A 13,034-nucleotide genomic window follows, 5' to 3' on the forward strand; every position below is an offset into this window, starting at 1 on the left:
TCTACTCTTTAATAATATTAATAAAAATAACACTCTTTTAATCCTACTATGTTTCACTTTAGGCACCCTTAATATATACATATGATGCAGGTGTCTTTCATTATACAAGAGGTACTTTACTATTAAATATATCATTATTTTACTAACTATAAATTACTTTAAATAGACATTACATATATTTCTCTGATATAACCGGTGCAGACAAAAAAAAACACAAAAACATATTGGTGGCATGTACGTATATATCTATATCAACATCTTCTTCCCAGTATTAAAAACAATATCTAACATCTACTTTAAATATAGCTCACCCTTGATTTACATATGGTCAGTAAAAACAAATCATTTAAAGAATATAAGGGTACGTGTTATTCATTTTATTATTGTGTTGTTTTTATTTTGTTTTGTTTTTTTATATCAGCATTCTCACTCTCCTTTTTTATAGTTGAAATGGTTCTTCACATTCTTATATGACCGGTACTCAAGGACAAGACATGTTCCTTTATTAAATATGTATGTATATGTTTTATATTCCTTTCTTTGTAATATATACTTGAATGACGCATTGGCTCGTAGCTTTTGATAATATAAATCTGTGTTTTATTCCATTATTAACAAATTATTCTAACAGTATGTAAGTATCTTTCTACTCCCTTTAATCAAATAGCTTCAGTAAGCATATATACTCACTATCCGAGTTTATTAATTCAAAAAATTCTGAAACAAAATTTATAAGAAGTACAATATAACAGATTAGTGTATTTAATAGTAATACTATATAGAATTCTTATTATTGCCAAAAAAAAAAGGCTTTTTTTATCCAAAATAAAAACAAATAAAAAACCATTTTTCAAAACAAAACAATATCCAATTGAGTAACTCGTGCTTAGCATTTGCACCTATGAGAATTTTTTCTTCGATTCATTTAGCCAATAAACATTAAAGAAGTGCCCTGTTATTACGCCTGTTATTACAAAAACAAGGCCTACATCAAATTACAGGTGTAATCAGCGGTAGATAATACATTGTTCTGCATTTGGAATAGTCTATATAATTGATCCCCGAGAACAGTTGATACACAGACATTATACCTAAACTCCCGGTTTTTATTTTTGGAATAAGATAATATTCAATTATTTTTGACACTTTATTCAATAACTTGTCAACTATGATTTCCTTAATATTTACGAGTAATTCATTTTTATGTGACAAAATATCCTGATAATCAAAACCTATTATTATAATAATTCCCAATGGTTTTTGCAGTGTAAGTCGCAGAATCAATACCACTGGGGATTGTTAAGTTTTTAAGAATAGTTTTTAGATAAGAATAAAGATGCCTTTTTATTAAATGTATTTCTTGACTATTTATACAAATTGATACTTGATTTCTGGCTAAAAGAATAGCTACTTTAATATGTCTTACATGCTAGTTATCCAGCAATATCTTCTACAAGTATATTCACCATCTTAAACATCTAAAATATATGCAAAAGACCAATCAGCAATGATAAGATCTTTTACCCTAAAAGTCAACCATTATTGGTTGCTTGTGAATTCTGATTTTGATTGCCGATGTCAACTCTGACACTTGTGTGCCGACACTGGAAAAACCACCCTGATTAACAATGTGGTCAGTGTTGTATCCAACATAATCGTAGATTCAAATAGAGCGCACAGACAATAAGACAAAGACATATTGAATAAGCGACCAGTATCAATTATACATTATTTCTCACACTATCATTAAATAAAGAATATACCGATAACAAGGTCACACACCTTAGTCAACATCACTACTCACTCAAACAAGAGTGTGAGTAATAACTTAACAATATATTATCTATGATATAAGAAAACAGACATCACATGATATACTCATATCATTATCCTAAATACACACGCAATGTCTATATAAACTCACATAGCAAATAGCAATAGAAGATCATCTCTCTTTTCATCAATAAACAAAGTCTCACCGTACTTCTCGTCTGCACTTTGTTTTTCTTTCTTTTCTAAAAATATAACAGTCAGGTTGGTAAACACATGTGTAGAAATAGTGATTTTTTTATACTAACTGTGTTTTTTGAAGTTCAGGCCAAAGATATAGTTTTAGTTGGTTTCAATAGCTAATAGGATTTTAGAATATCAGTCTGGTACAGAAGGCTAAATTCACATACAGAGACCTATCATAATTCTCATTCTACTACCCCTTTTTTTTATTCCTACTATTTTCTAGATTTACTCTCACAATAATCTATTTATAAACTCATAGTAGAAAAATATATGTCTTTTACACACAACAGGCATTCTTGAAAACATTTGAATAAAGACTATGAATTGATAATATCATAATTGTCATGTCTCTTTCTATATTTAATGATATAGAAAAGAATTTATTAGAAAAATTCAATTAAACAATCATAAAATATAATGTTTTTTTTTACAATAAAGTTGGTGCAAATAGAGTATATTTTATGCTTGTTCCTCTTTTTATTCTCAATAAATTACATTAAACAAAACACATAAAATGCCTTCTATTCCCCACCACTATAATGTTGTCTGCTATTGTGCTCAATGTAGCAGAAATTCACAGGGATGCTCATTGGTGACAAGCAGACACTGCAAAAGACCACTGATTTTAGTTCCTGAAAACCTGCAAAAATTTTACTACAATTTTCAATTTTTAATTTTTTCAAATAATTTCTATTTTTTTCTGTTGTGATTTCAGATCGCTCTTTTTTAGCTGTAAAATCACACTACTGTCATTTTTTTGGCTATAAAATTACAAAATTGAGTTTTTTTTATATTATACACTTCTTTGATATAATTCTAAATTACACTGAAAAAACACTTATACAAAAGTTAATATAATATTTAATAAAAATTATATATATTCTTAAGGTTTCACTTTTTCTATTTCAAAATAAATCATTTAAATATTTTTTATGTATTATAAATGTGAATATAAAAACAAATATTTAATCAATATATTTCAAGGGAACGAGACAAAAGGTTGTGATTTCATTTTTACTGTGGCAATATTTTTGTGTGATTTTTCCCTTTGATATATGGAACTAAAATATCAGATTTTTTTATTTCACATGTTGTGAGAGGCGAATGTTCCATTTTTGGATTATTTTTCGTCATGGTCGAATCATCATCATATCAAATATTATAATTCTAAAAAAAGACTTTTAAAAAAATTGCGTACACTTTTAGTAATGTACGCAGTATTTGACTTGGTTAATGACTTAACGATATATGAGTATAATTATGATGATATGTATGGTAGATGTATCAAAGAATTACTTGGCATACTATAGTCATAGCATGGAGCAGTATTTTATCTATTTATAATTTTTTTGGTATATAAAGACCTTGATCAAGATCTCTTAAAATCTATATAATTTTTTTTTATAATTTAAAACAATCGACATGTCCAATAATCAAAAGAAAGACAGTTATGTTATCTGCAAATGTCCAAACTGTACAAAGTTGAATAGCTGTGGAAAGAAACAGAAAAGACAAAATGCACAACAACACTATGAGAAACATATAGTGCCTGTTGTCAAAGACGATGCAATGGGTAAATAACAAGAATAACTCAAGCTGTACATGTAAAATTAATATAAATTAATTCATAAAATAGATGTTCCTGAAGAACATTTTGACGACATGGAAGTAGATAGTATTGACAGTGACAATGACAATGATTATGATTACGAGAACAAAGGCGAAGGCGAATATGAAGACGAAAATAAAGAACAAAACATTGAATTTGATCAAGAAGGTAAGAAAATAAAATAAAATAAATGAAAAAAATAATAATTGAAACTGATATATATTTTTTATTTTTTATTTTTTATATAATTATAATTGTAATTATATTTTTATTTCTACATCTTTACAACAATTATTTCTTTCCAGTTGACTTACCTTTGTCCCAAGAAGAGTCCATCTTTACTGCCGAAGATACAATTACAGGAGCATTTGTGGTTGATGGCAATGAGATTGAAGAAGGCGATACCGGTTTTGATTTTGAACAAGAAGAAAACTTTGATGAGACCAGTGAGACCTCGATAGTAGAATCAGGTATGAATTAATATGGTATAGACAATTAATCAATATATTAATTTAAACTAACTTAACCTTTGTCTTCATAGTTCGTCCTTCGTCTTTTGATAACATACCCTTGTATATCCGCTTTGTTGCAGTATTCATTGTCATATTTCACTTGATCTTTTTGGTGGAAAGTGGTGGATCGATTCTCATTGAATTTTGTAATACTCTACTGTTTCTCTGTGATATGTCTGGCGCCCTTCCACTGACGATCAATAGCTTGAAGCATAAGACAGGATTTAACATGGCAACAGACGGAATGACAGTATACATTGCATGCTCACAATGTCATTCGATTTATCCTCTGGAAACAAGTCAAAGAGTCTGTACATTTAAGAAATTCTCTCAATCTGCCATTTGCAACAACAATCTCTTTAAAGTGTCAACCGGAAATCGTTCTCTTCCAGCAATGGTATATCCATTCAACTCTCTGAAGTACGCCTTGCAACAAAAATTCCCCAAGCCAGATTTTGTGTCCAAGATCAATTTGTGGAGAAATCGTCAAATAATTGAAAACACCAAACTTGACATTTTCAATGGTGCAATTTGGAGTGATCTTAAAGACATCAATGGCAGAAGGTTTGTTGATGATAGCCAATCTTTAATGTTGACTCTGAATATCGATTGGTTTCAGTCATTTGATGGACGAACACATTCCAGTGGTGCGATATATCTCTCTATCAACAATCTCCCACGAAGTGAACGCCTTAAGTCTGAAAATGTCATTCTTGTTGGTATGATGCCTGGGCCAAAGGAAGCAAGCACTGACAGCATGAATCATTACTTGAAGCTGCTCGTTGACGAATTGTTGGAGATGTACATTGGTGTAGAAATGACAGACTCACAAAATAGAAAGATTGTTGTTTGTGCTGCATTGATGTGTGTTGCCTGTGATATCCCTGCCACTTGCAAACCTCTGAATTTACTGGCCACATGAGCACATGCGCCTGTCACAAATGTCAACAACAATTCACAACTATAAAGAAGACCAGCAAGCTTGACTACTCTGGATTCAAGTATAGCAATTAGGTGAGACGCACAAAGACAATGAATCTGGAACACGCTGTCAGCTGGGCAAATGCATTAAACAATACTGAGCAAACACGCCTAGAAAAAGAAAACGGCACTCGGTGGTCAGAGCTTCATTGGTTATCTTACTTTGACCCAGTCCGCTTTACAGTTATAGACCCAATGCATAACCTCTATCTTGGAACTGCAAAGCAAATGATTCAGATATGGCGCAAGTGTAACTACATCAATGAAAAGAATCAGTTAACTATGCAAGAGCTTGCCAATGGTATTGTTGTACCTTGTGAATATGCGCGTATAACAAAGAAGATTGCTGATGGGTTTTCGTTCATGAAAGCTGACGAGTGGAAGTTGTGGTGCGTCATATACTCTGCATTTGTTCTGAAGCATGTGCTCCCAGCCAAGAATCTCGAAAACTGGATTTTGTTTGTTGACGCATGCCGCTTACTCACAAAACCTTCGATCAATGACAAAGAAATAGACGGAGCCCACAGTAAACTCCAATTGTTTTGTACAAGATTTCAGACACTGTATGGAAAATCGGCCATGACACCGAATATGCATCTACATCTTCATATTGGCGAGTGTGTTCATGACTTTGGGCCAATTTATGCTTTCTGGTTATTCAGTTTCGAGAGATACAATGGTTTGTTGAAGAATATCAAAACAAATCAAAAAGACAGCTTAAAATCAACGATGATGAAGAGATTTTTGGAGAGAACATACATTGGCAGCTTCATACAATCTTTTGTCAACTATCTTCCCCAGTTCGCAATTGACTTTCTGCATCGCATTTCAAATAGTCAAGATCAATTAGCAGCATTGCATCCATCTTCTACTGCCAGTACCTTTTCTCCGTCTGACTTTGTTGAATATTTGTTAAACCCTCATCATTCTGCTTTGGGTTGTGAGCCATTGCCCCTTTCAGTGTTTCCAATTAAACTTGACCAAAGGATTACAATGTGCAAGGGACATTATGAATGTTTACTGGAGTTTTACAGACACGCATATGGCAGTCACGATCTTTTTGGTCATTATTCAAACTGCGAGTCTAACCAGATTTTTGTCAATAACCGAATTGAGAAAATGAAACGGATATCTCTTCTTGGACAGAAATACTCTTCTGGATCTTATTTCCGCGCCTATTATCTTGAGAATAACAGTGAAGATAAAGCAGAATTTCCTGGCCATATACTCTATTTATTTCAACATTTGATAACCATCAACGAAACTGTCATTACCCATACTTTTGCGTTTGTTGAGTGGTACTCTAGTTATTCTTCGGGGAGTTACCAGCCAATGTTAAATGAAGGCATTGAGCTCTGGAATGAACCTTCTTCTGTATTTAATTATGAATGTATTATTCCAGTACATTGTTTATATTCACTAATCGCAATTACTAAATATAGGTTTACTATAACTAGTGAATTTAAACGTTTAGTAATCCCTTTACACCAAAAAATAGAAGCTTAAATAATATTAATAAAATACCACTTTGCACTCTTTTATCAATTTATTAGAAAATGTTTGATTTATTGTCTTATTGTTTCTTTGACCATGATGGCAACTTGTTTGCCTTGGTCTTACTAAGCTGCTTATCTCTTATTCCTTTAAATTTATGCTCGAACGGATGGGTATTATTTTTATTATTATGAGCTGCCTCATAATCCGCATCAAGTTCATCAACAAACCTATCTCCCTATATGTCAATGTAAGTATTATTACACACCATCCAAAAAAATAGTTTTTTGTACTATACCTCTTCGCTTCTCCAGCTTGGGTGGAATCTCCAAAAAAAACTCTTTTCTGAGGACTAATCCTGTTTCTCTTCTTCTCTTTCGTCATCACCCTCAAGGTCTGACATGTAATCAGCATGGAGAATACTGTCAACATTCTCTCCAAAGCTGTTCACAAAGTGTCTCCGATTGGCTTTCAAGGCAGATTGTCTTCTTTCACACGACTATATACAGTCACAATCAAAAACGTTTCGACCTCTGAGCCCAAAAAATGCATGAGAGAAATCATGGCATGTATTCAACATGCAACTGCTCCTCAGTAATAAAAGCTAAAGCATTCAAACTTCAAATAAAAGATTATATATATGTTTATTATTGAAATATAGAAAAAAATAAAAGATCAATATTTTGTATGACCTCCTTTGGCCTCAATTACAGCCTGGCATCGATGCTGCATGCTTCCGGCCAAAGTTGACAAAAGTTCGAGACCTATCCTTTGCCACTCTCGTTGCATTACAACCTTCAGATCTTCAACATTGTTAATACTGGTCCTCTCGTCACTCATGCGCCTCTTGAGAGCCCACCAGATATGCTCGATGGGGTTGAGATTTGGGCTTTGAGTGGGCCAGTAGTCAAAACCTCGGATCTCATGGCTATCTTTCCACCACCTCGAGTACAACCCAGTATGACAGCTGGCGTTGTCCTCTTGGAACACGAAGCTCCTGGTTTGTTCCCGCAAAAGATTTTGGAACCAAGGGAGGAAGTTCTGAGCCAAAGTGTTCACGTATTGGTCTTGGTTTACGTTACCATCTAGGAACACCAAAGGGCCAAAACTACCGGCCCAGAAACAGCTCCAGATCATCACACTACCCTTCCCCCACTTGGTTCCTTCAATGATATTTTCTTCCTTGAACCTTTCACCAACTTTTCTGATAGCTCTAGCTCCTCCATCATTATGCTCAACTGTGAACCGTGATTCATCTGACCACACTACACCTCTCCACTGGTCATCTGTCCAATTCACATGCTCACGGGCCCATTCCAGCCTTCTTTTCTTGTGGCTTTTGGTTAAAGCTGGCTTGTGAGCTGCGATATATGATCCGAAGCCCAAACACTTCAGACAACTGATTATTGTCTTTCTGCAGACAAATACCTCCATGTTCTTTAAGGAAGCCCTTAGCCTAGAAAATGAGGCAAAGGGGTCCTTATGAACTATTTGAACAAGGTGTCTTTCTGTCCTCTCGTCAATCCTTCTAGGTCGTCCGGACCCTTTTCTTGGCTCGGGCAATCCTGTCTCGTCCACTCTCTTAATGATGTACTTGACAGTTGACAGACTCATGCCAACCACCAATGAAATCTGGGTCGCCCCGTAATTTGCTAAATGCATGTATATGATGCATCCGTATTTATAGGAATTGGCCTTTTCATATGATCCGTGGGTGTTTTCTGATGAATTTGCGTCTTGCATGTTGGATTTGATTAATAATATTGGGAGAAAACAATGTTTTTATTTTTATTTTTTCGATTTTTTTTAGGCATTTTTTGCGGGGGTCGAAACGTTTTTGATTGTGAGTGTATAAATATATAATATTTCTAATTTAATATCACATCTAGTATATTGTGTGCGTGTGTTTTTTACCTTTACACGTTGCTGACAAAGACAGGCCCATCGATTCTCTTCCTGTTTCTTTTCTCCTGTTTTTTTTCTTGCAACTTTCTGTTGCCAATGTGCCGCACAATCTTAGTTTGAAGAGTTGGCAAGTCCACCTTTTTCCCCTCTTCTTGACAACGAAGGTAATCGGTAACAGACTTCAGAACAAGTCTGTTTCCCTCACTATTTTTATTTTCATTGGTATTGTATTGGTCATACAATTTCTCTTTACTCAAATAATCACGCAACAATTGCTATAATATAAATGTATATTAAATTCTATCTACATAAAAACATATTATGATTACTTACATCCAATGTTGGTTGACGCCCAGGCGACATGTCTTGCTCAACTGCATTACTAGCAGTGGCTTCGGCTTTCTCAGAAGATGTGTTCTTCAAAACAGTTTTTAAGACACCATTCATGGTATCAAGTTTCTCGTACACATCATAGATGTTACGAGTTCTACCCAACGAATCACCTTCAAGATTCAACCGAGCTCTCTTTGGTGCCAGTGGTCTTTGATTGCTCACTGTTCCCTGTGAGTGTTGCAACATTATCGTCCTTATATCATTGGTATTTCTTGGTGGGCTTTTTTTTGATTTTTATAAAAACCGAAAATAAAATTAATATAAGAAAATTGAAGACTGCCTGGTTTTAATCTACCTTCCCACAGAAGGTTCTTCACCAAAAGCATTGTTAACTGAATTGTTATTGAGATTTCTTGACATTGTGAATAATAAGAATAGCTTGTTTTTTTTTAAATCCAAAGGGTCTATTTATATTATGTTTAATTTGGGCTTTAAGTTTTATTCTTTCTCAGAGAACACCATGATCTATTACATAACAAGAACAGCTTTGAATGTTTCCACTCTTGTTGTGAGTATTTTATGTGTTTCTTTAATTTAATTTTCAATCCATGTTTTATTCTTATATTATGTATTAGTATTTGAATAATATGATTTTATACTATACTCTGTTTTTCATATGTATTAGCTGCTGGCATAGTGCAACCGCGTTTTCTTTCAATTCTAAGTTACAGACAAAAATTATTTTTTGATTTATTTATTTTTAAAAAAAAAACCCCGAATTCGTATTTAATAGAATAACCGCGCCCCTCTTTTTTATTTTCTCTTTCTTTAACCTGCTCTTCTCGTTTTGTCTCTTTTTATATGTCTTGGTAAGCTTACTCTTAAGATCTCAACTTTTATTAATACTTTTGGCTTTTAGAATCATCTTAATATATATTAGATAAACAATACACTCAACAAGCATTCAAAACAGTACAGGTAATAAACAATCTCCTAACCAAAATGAAACACCTTGCTGACTAAATATCTTTTATTTTTAAAATGATAGGGCTTCTACCCATTTTGTAATAAAATATGTTTTGCTCTTGACACTATATACTTTCTGGTATTTTCAGTCTATGAAAAGGTAATATATATATAACGCAACTTAAATAATGTAACTTATCAATTCTTCTTCTCAGATAAATATGTCACGCCTTTTTTTCAAGTCATACTGGTTTGCCCCCTTTTGCAAATGCGTGTCTATAATATATAAGTAATTCAAGTGTCTTTACAATCAAAGCGTACATATTAATAAAGTTTATTTTATTTCTTGCTTTTTATTTAAAAGAAAATATCAATCAAACAGATTTTTATTCTATTGCGAGATTTGTTATGAACCCCCATAAATGATCTAGTAAGTATGTTATTTCATTTTATTTCATAAAGAAACCTGTATTAATACTTCTGTATCTTTTTTTGCTCTAAGCTAATGTAGTTCCAAACAAATGTATTCTCCAAGAAAATACCAAGGATTTCATTTTCAGTTAAAGAAGTGTAAAACCAAAAAACGCGCCGAATACATGAAACCAATAAGGTAAGGAAGTATAGTATAAGTCAGGTCATCCAATGTATTCAAGCCGTCCAATAAATGAAAGTATAACATGTATACAAGTTGTACTATTCGGATACACACTTTTAAAGAAGTATTAGTGGTCCATATTAAATAGCTAAATATATTTTCCAACCATTCAAAAATCAATAAAAACCATTTTTTCCATGAGATTCTATTTCAAATGCGTCATCTCTTGATGATGTCAACAAGATCTATTTAAGTTTTTTTTTACAATCATTCATTTGAATGCTGGTTCCTGTCAGATTTCAGACTGATTCTAGGTCAATTTTAGTGTGGTCTATCCAATAATATCATGTAATTAAAGCAAATAAAATTTTTTAAGAGGTAGAGAGTTCAAAGCCAATTCCATAACAAGTAGGGTTTAGGTACGGTTTGAAGTTATGGGTGAATATATAACTAGAATTACAGATAATTATAACATTTCAAGAAAAGGGGGAATTATAACTATCAATTTATCTATTGATTTTAGTATCTATAATCTCATCATTTGGTTAACTAAATGAACCAATTTTTGTAACAAATACCAAACTATAATTGAACATAAACCACCAATTTTTGGAGGATTTAAACAAAAATTAAGCTACTTAAATCGGTTGTCTTTTGCAGTGTTAACTACCAATCTGATATATATATAAGTTATTGACAGCTGATCTACTATATTTTTAAGCTGTTGACCACCAATTAGGTATATATATAAGTTGTTGACTGCCAATTAGGTATATATATAAGCTGATGACAGGTGATTAACATTTTATATAAACAGATGATACTCAATCTGATATATATATATAAGCTGATAACAATCAATTTAATATTTATATAAGTAGATAACCACCAATTATATATATATATTAGTCGGTTATGGCTGATCTGATATATATATAAGCTGATTACAGGCAATTATTACTATATATAAATAGATGATATCTAATCTAATATATATATATAAGTAGACCACAGCCAATCTGATATATATATATAAGATAATCACTGTCAATCTAATAAATATATATAAACTATTGACAGCTAATCTCATATATATATAAGCTGATAACAAATAATTAATACTATATATAAATTAATGATAATAGATCTGATATATATAGGCTAATAATGATAGATCTGATATATATATAGACTAATAATAGCAGATATCCACTATGTATCAATAAATGACAATCAATACAATATATATATATAGACTAATGATAGTGAATCTGATATGTATATAGATCAATGATGGTTAATTTGCACTATATATAAATTTATCTCATCCGATTTACTACTTATATAAGTTAATAACATATCATATATAATCAATATTCATTAATAACATTTGATTCATTACTAATATTAGTCAATAGCATTAGATCTATCATATTATATATATTCATACTTATCAATATCTAACTCATATCTAATCATCTCATTAAATATAACTTAAATACTCTAATCATATTTAATCTTTAATTTTATATATATTCACAACTCTTTTAAAATCTTTTTATATTTACATATAATATATAAATGTGTTAAAAATATAATACATATTAATAAGTTGACTTGTTTATATATATATTTATATATTTATATATTAAGATTTTGATTTTTATAAGAAAATTGATAAAAAAATATGAAAATTAATTTTTATTAATTCTGTACTTACTCTTTACATATGTTGATACTTTTATATGATATTACTAAATTGTCTTTATAAAGCAAAAAAAAAATATTACTTAGTAAGAATTTGAACTTTCATTAGAAGAGATATATTTTATTTATTGTCGGAACGGCTTTTTGATAGTTTAAAATTAAATGTTTTTTCATGCCAAGCTTTTACATAGTTGCTATTTATATAACATATCTTCCCACACTAAAAATGCCAAGACTTCTCACGCAAGGTACATTCAGACTAACCAAAAAAGGAAATTTTTTGCGAAAAAAGCTATTCTTTGTTATTTTTTCCCACGAATTCAATTGTATTGTTTATGTAGATCATTTATGCAAGATTATGCATGATTATGCATGCTATATAACAAGTATAGCCAAAAGTTACCAATTTTTTTCAGCAATGCAATTGTATTGTTTACATTACGCGAATATGCATAATGATGTATGTTACATAAACTTTATTTTGTATATTTTTATATATGTTTAAATTCTCTTATATGTGCCTATATATAATTATGCAAGATTATGCAAGATTATGTAAGCTGAGAACAACTAATTGACACTATATATAAACTAATTATAGCTGATCTCATATATATATAAGCTAATGATAGTTGATCTAGTATAAATATAAGCTGTTGACTACCAACCTGGCATATATATAAGCTGTTGACTACTAATCTGGCATATATATAAGCTGTTGATCGCCAATCTGGCATATATATAAGCTGTTGACCGCCAATCTGACATATATCACTGCAAAAGGAGGGTGGATTTGGTTGAATTTTATTTTTTGAATTTTGGCAAAATTTGGAAAAATATTTCGAACACCATCATTTTTCAATATTTTTTTTTCTTGAGATGGAAATTCGCAATTTTTTCTGATTATATTAAATAA

The 13,034-nt window shown here is 31.3% G+C and overlaps 2 protein-coding genes across 2 annotated transcripts; one reads left to right on the forward strand and one right to left on the reverse strand.

Annotated features, from left to right (window-relative positions):
* Positions 1-3,438: 3,438 nt before the first annotated feature.
* PHYBLDRAFT_73304 (hypothetical protein) lies at positions 3,439-6,624 on the forward strand (the record flags this gene model as incomplete). Its single annotated transcript, XM_018442826.1, has 6 exons — positions 3,439-3,589; positions 3,653-3,793; positions 3,931-4,095; positions 4,167-4,557; positions 4,675-4,948; positions 5,152-6,624. 6 exons carry the CDS (start codon positions 3,439-3,441, stop codon positions 6,622-6,624), a joined length of 2,595 nt encoding a protein of 864 aa, XP_018285660.1.
* Positions 6,625-8,528: 1,904 nt separating this feature from the next.
* On the reverse strand, positions 8,529-9,270 carry PHYBLDRAFT_73306 (hypothetical protein; the record flags this gene model as incomplete). Its single annotated transcript, XM_018442827.1, has 3 exons — positions 8,529-8,792; positions 8,851-9,130; positions 9,206-9,270. The coding sequence occupies 3 exons, from the start codon at positions 9,268-9,270 to the stop codon at positions 8,529-8,531; spliced, it is 609 nt and encodes a 202-aa protein (XP_018285661.1).
* Positions 9,271-13,034: the final 3,764 nt, after the last annotated feature.

The sequence above is a fragment of the Phycomyces blakesleeanus genome (assembly GCF_001638985.1).
Source record: "Phycomyces blakesleeanus NRRL 1555(-) unplaced genomic scaffold PHYBLscaffold_28, whole genome shotgun sequence".
Lineage (NCBI taxonomy): Eukaryota > Fungi > Mucoromycota > Mucoromycetes > Mucorales > Phycomycetaceae > Phycomyces > Phycomyces blakesleeanus.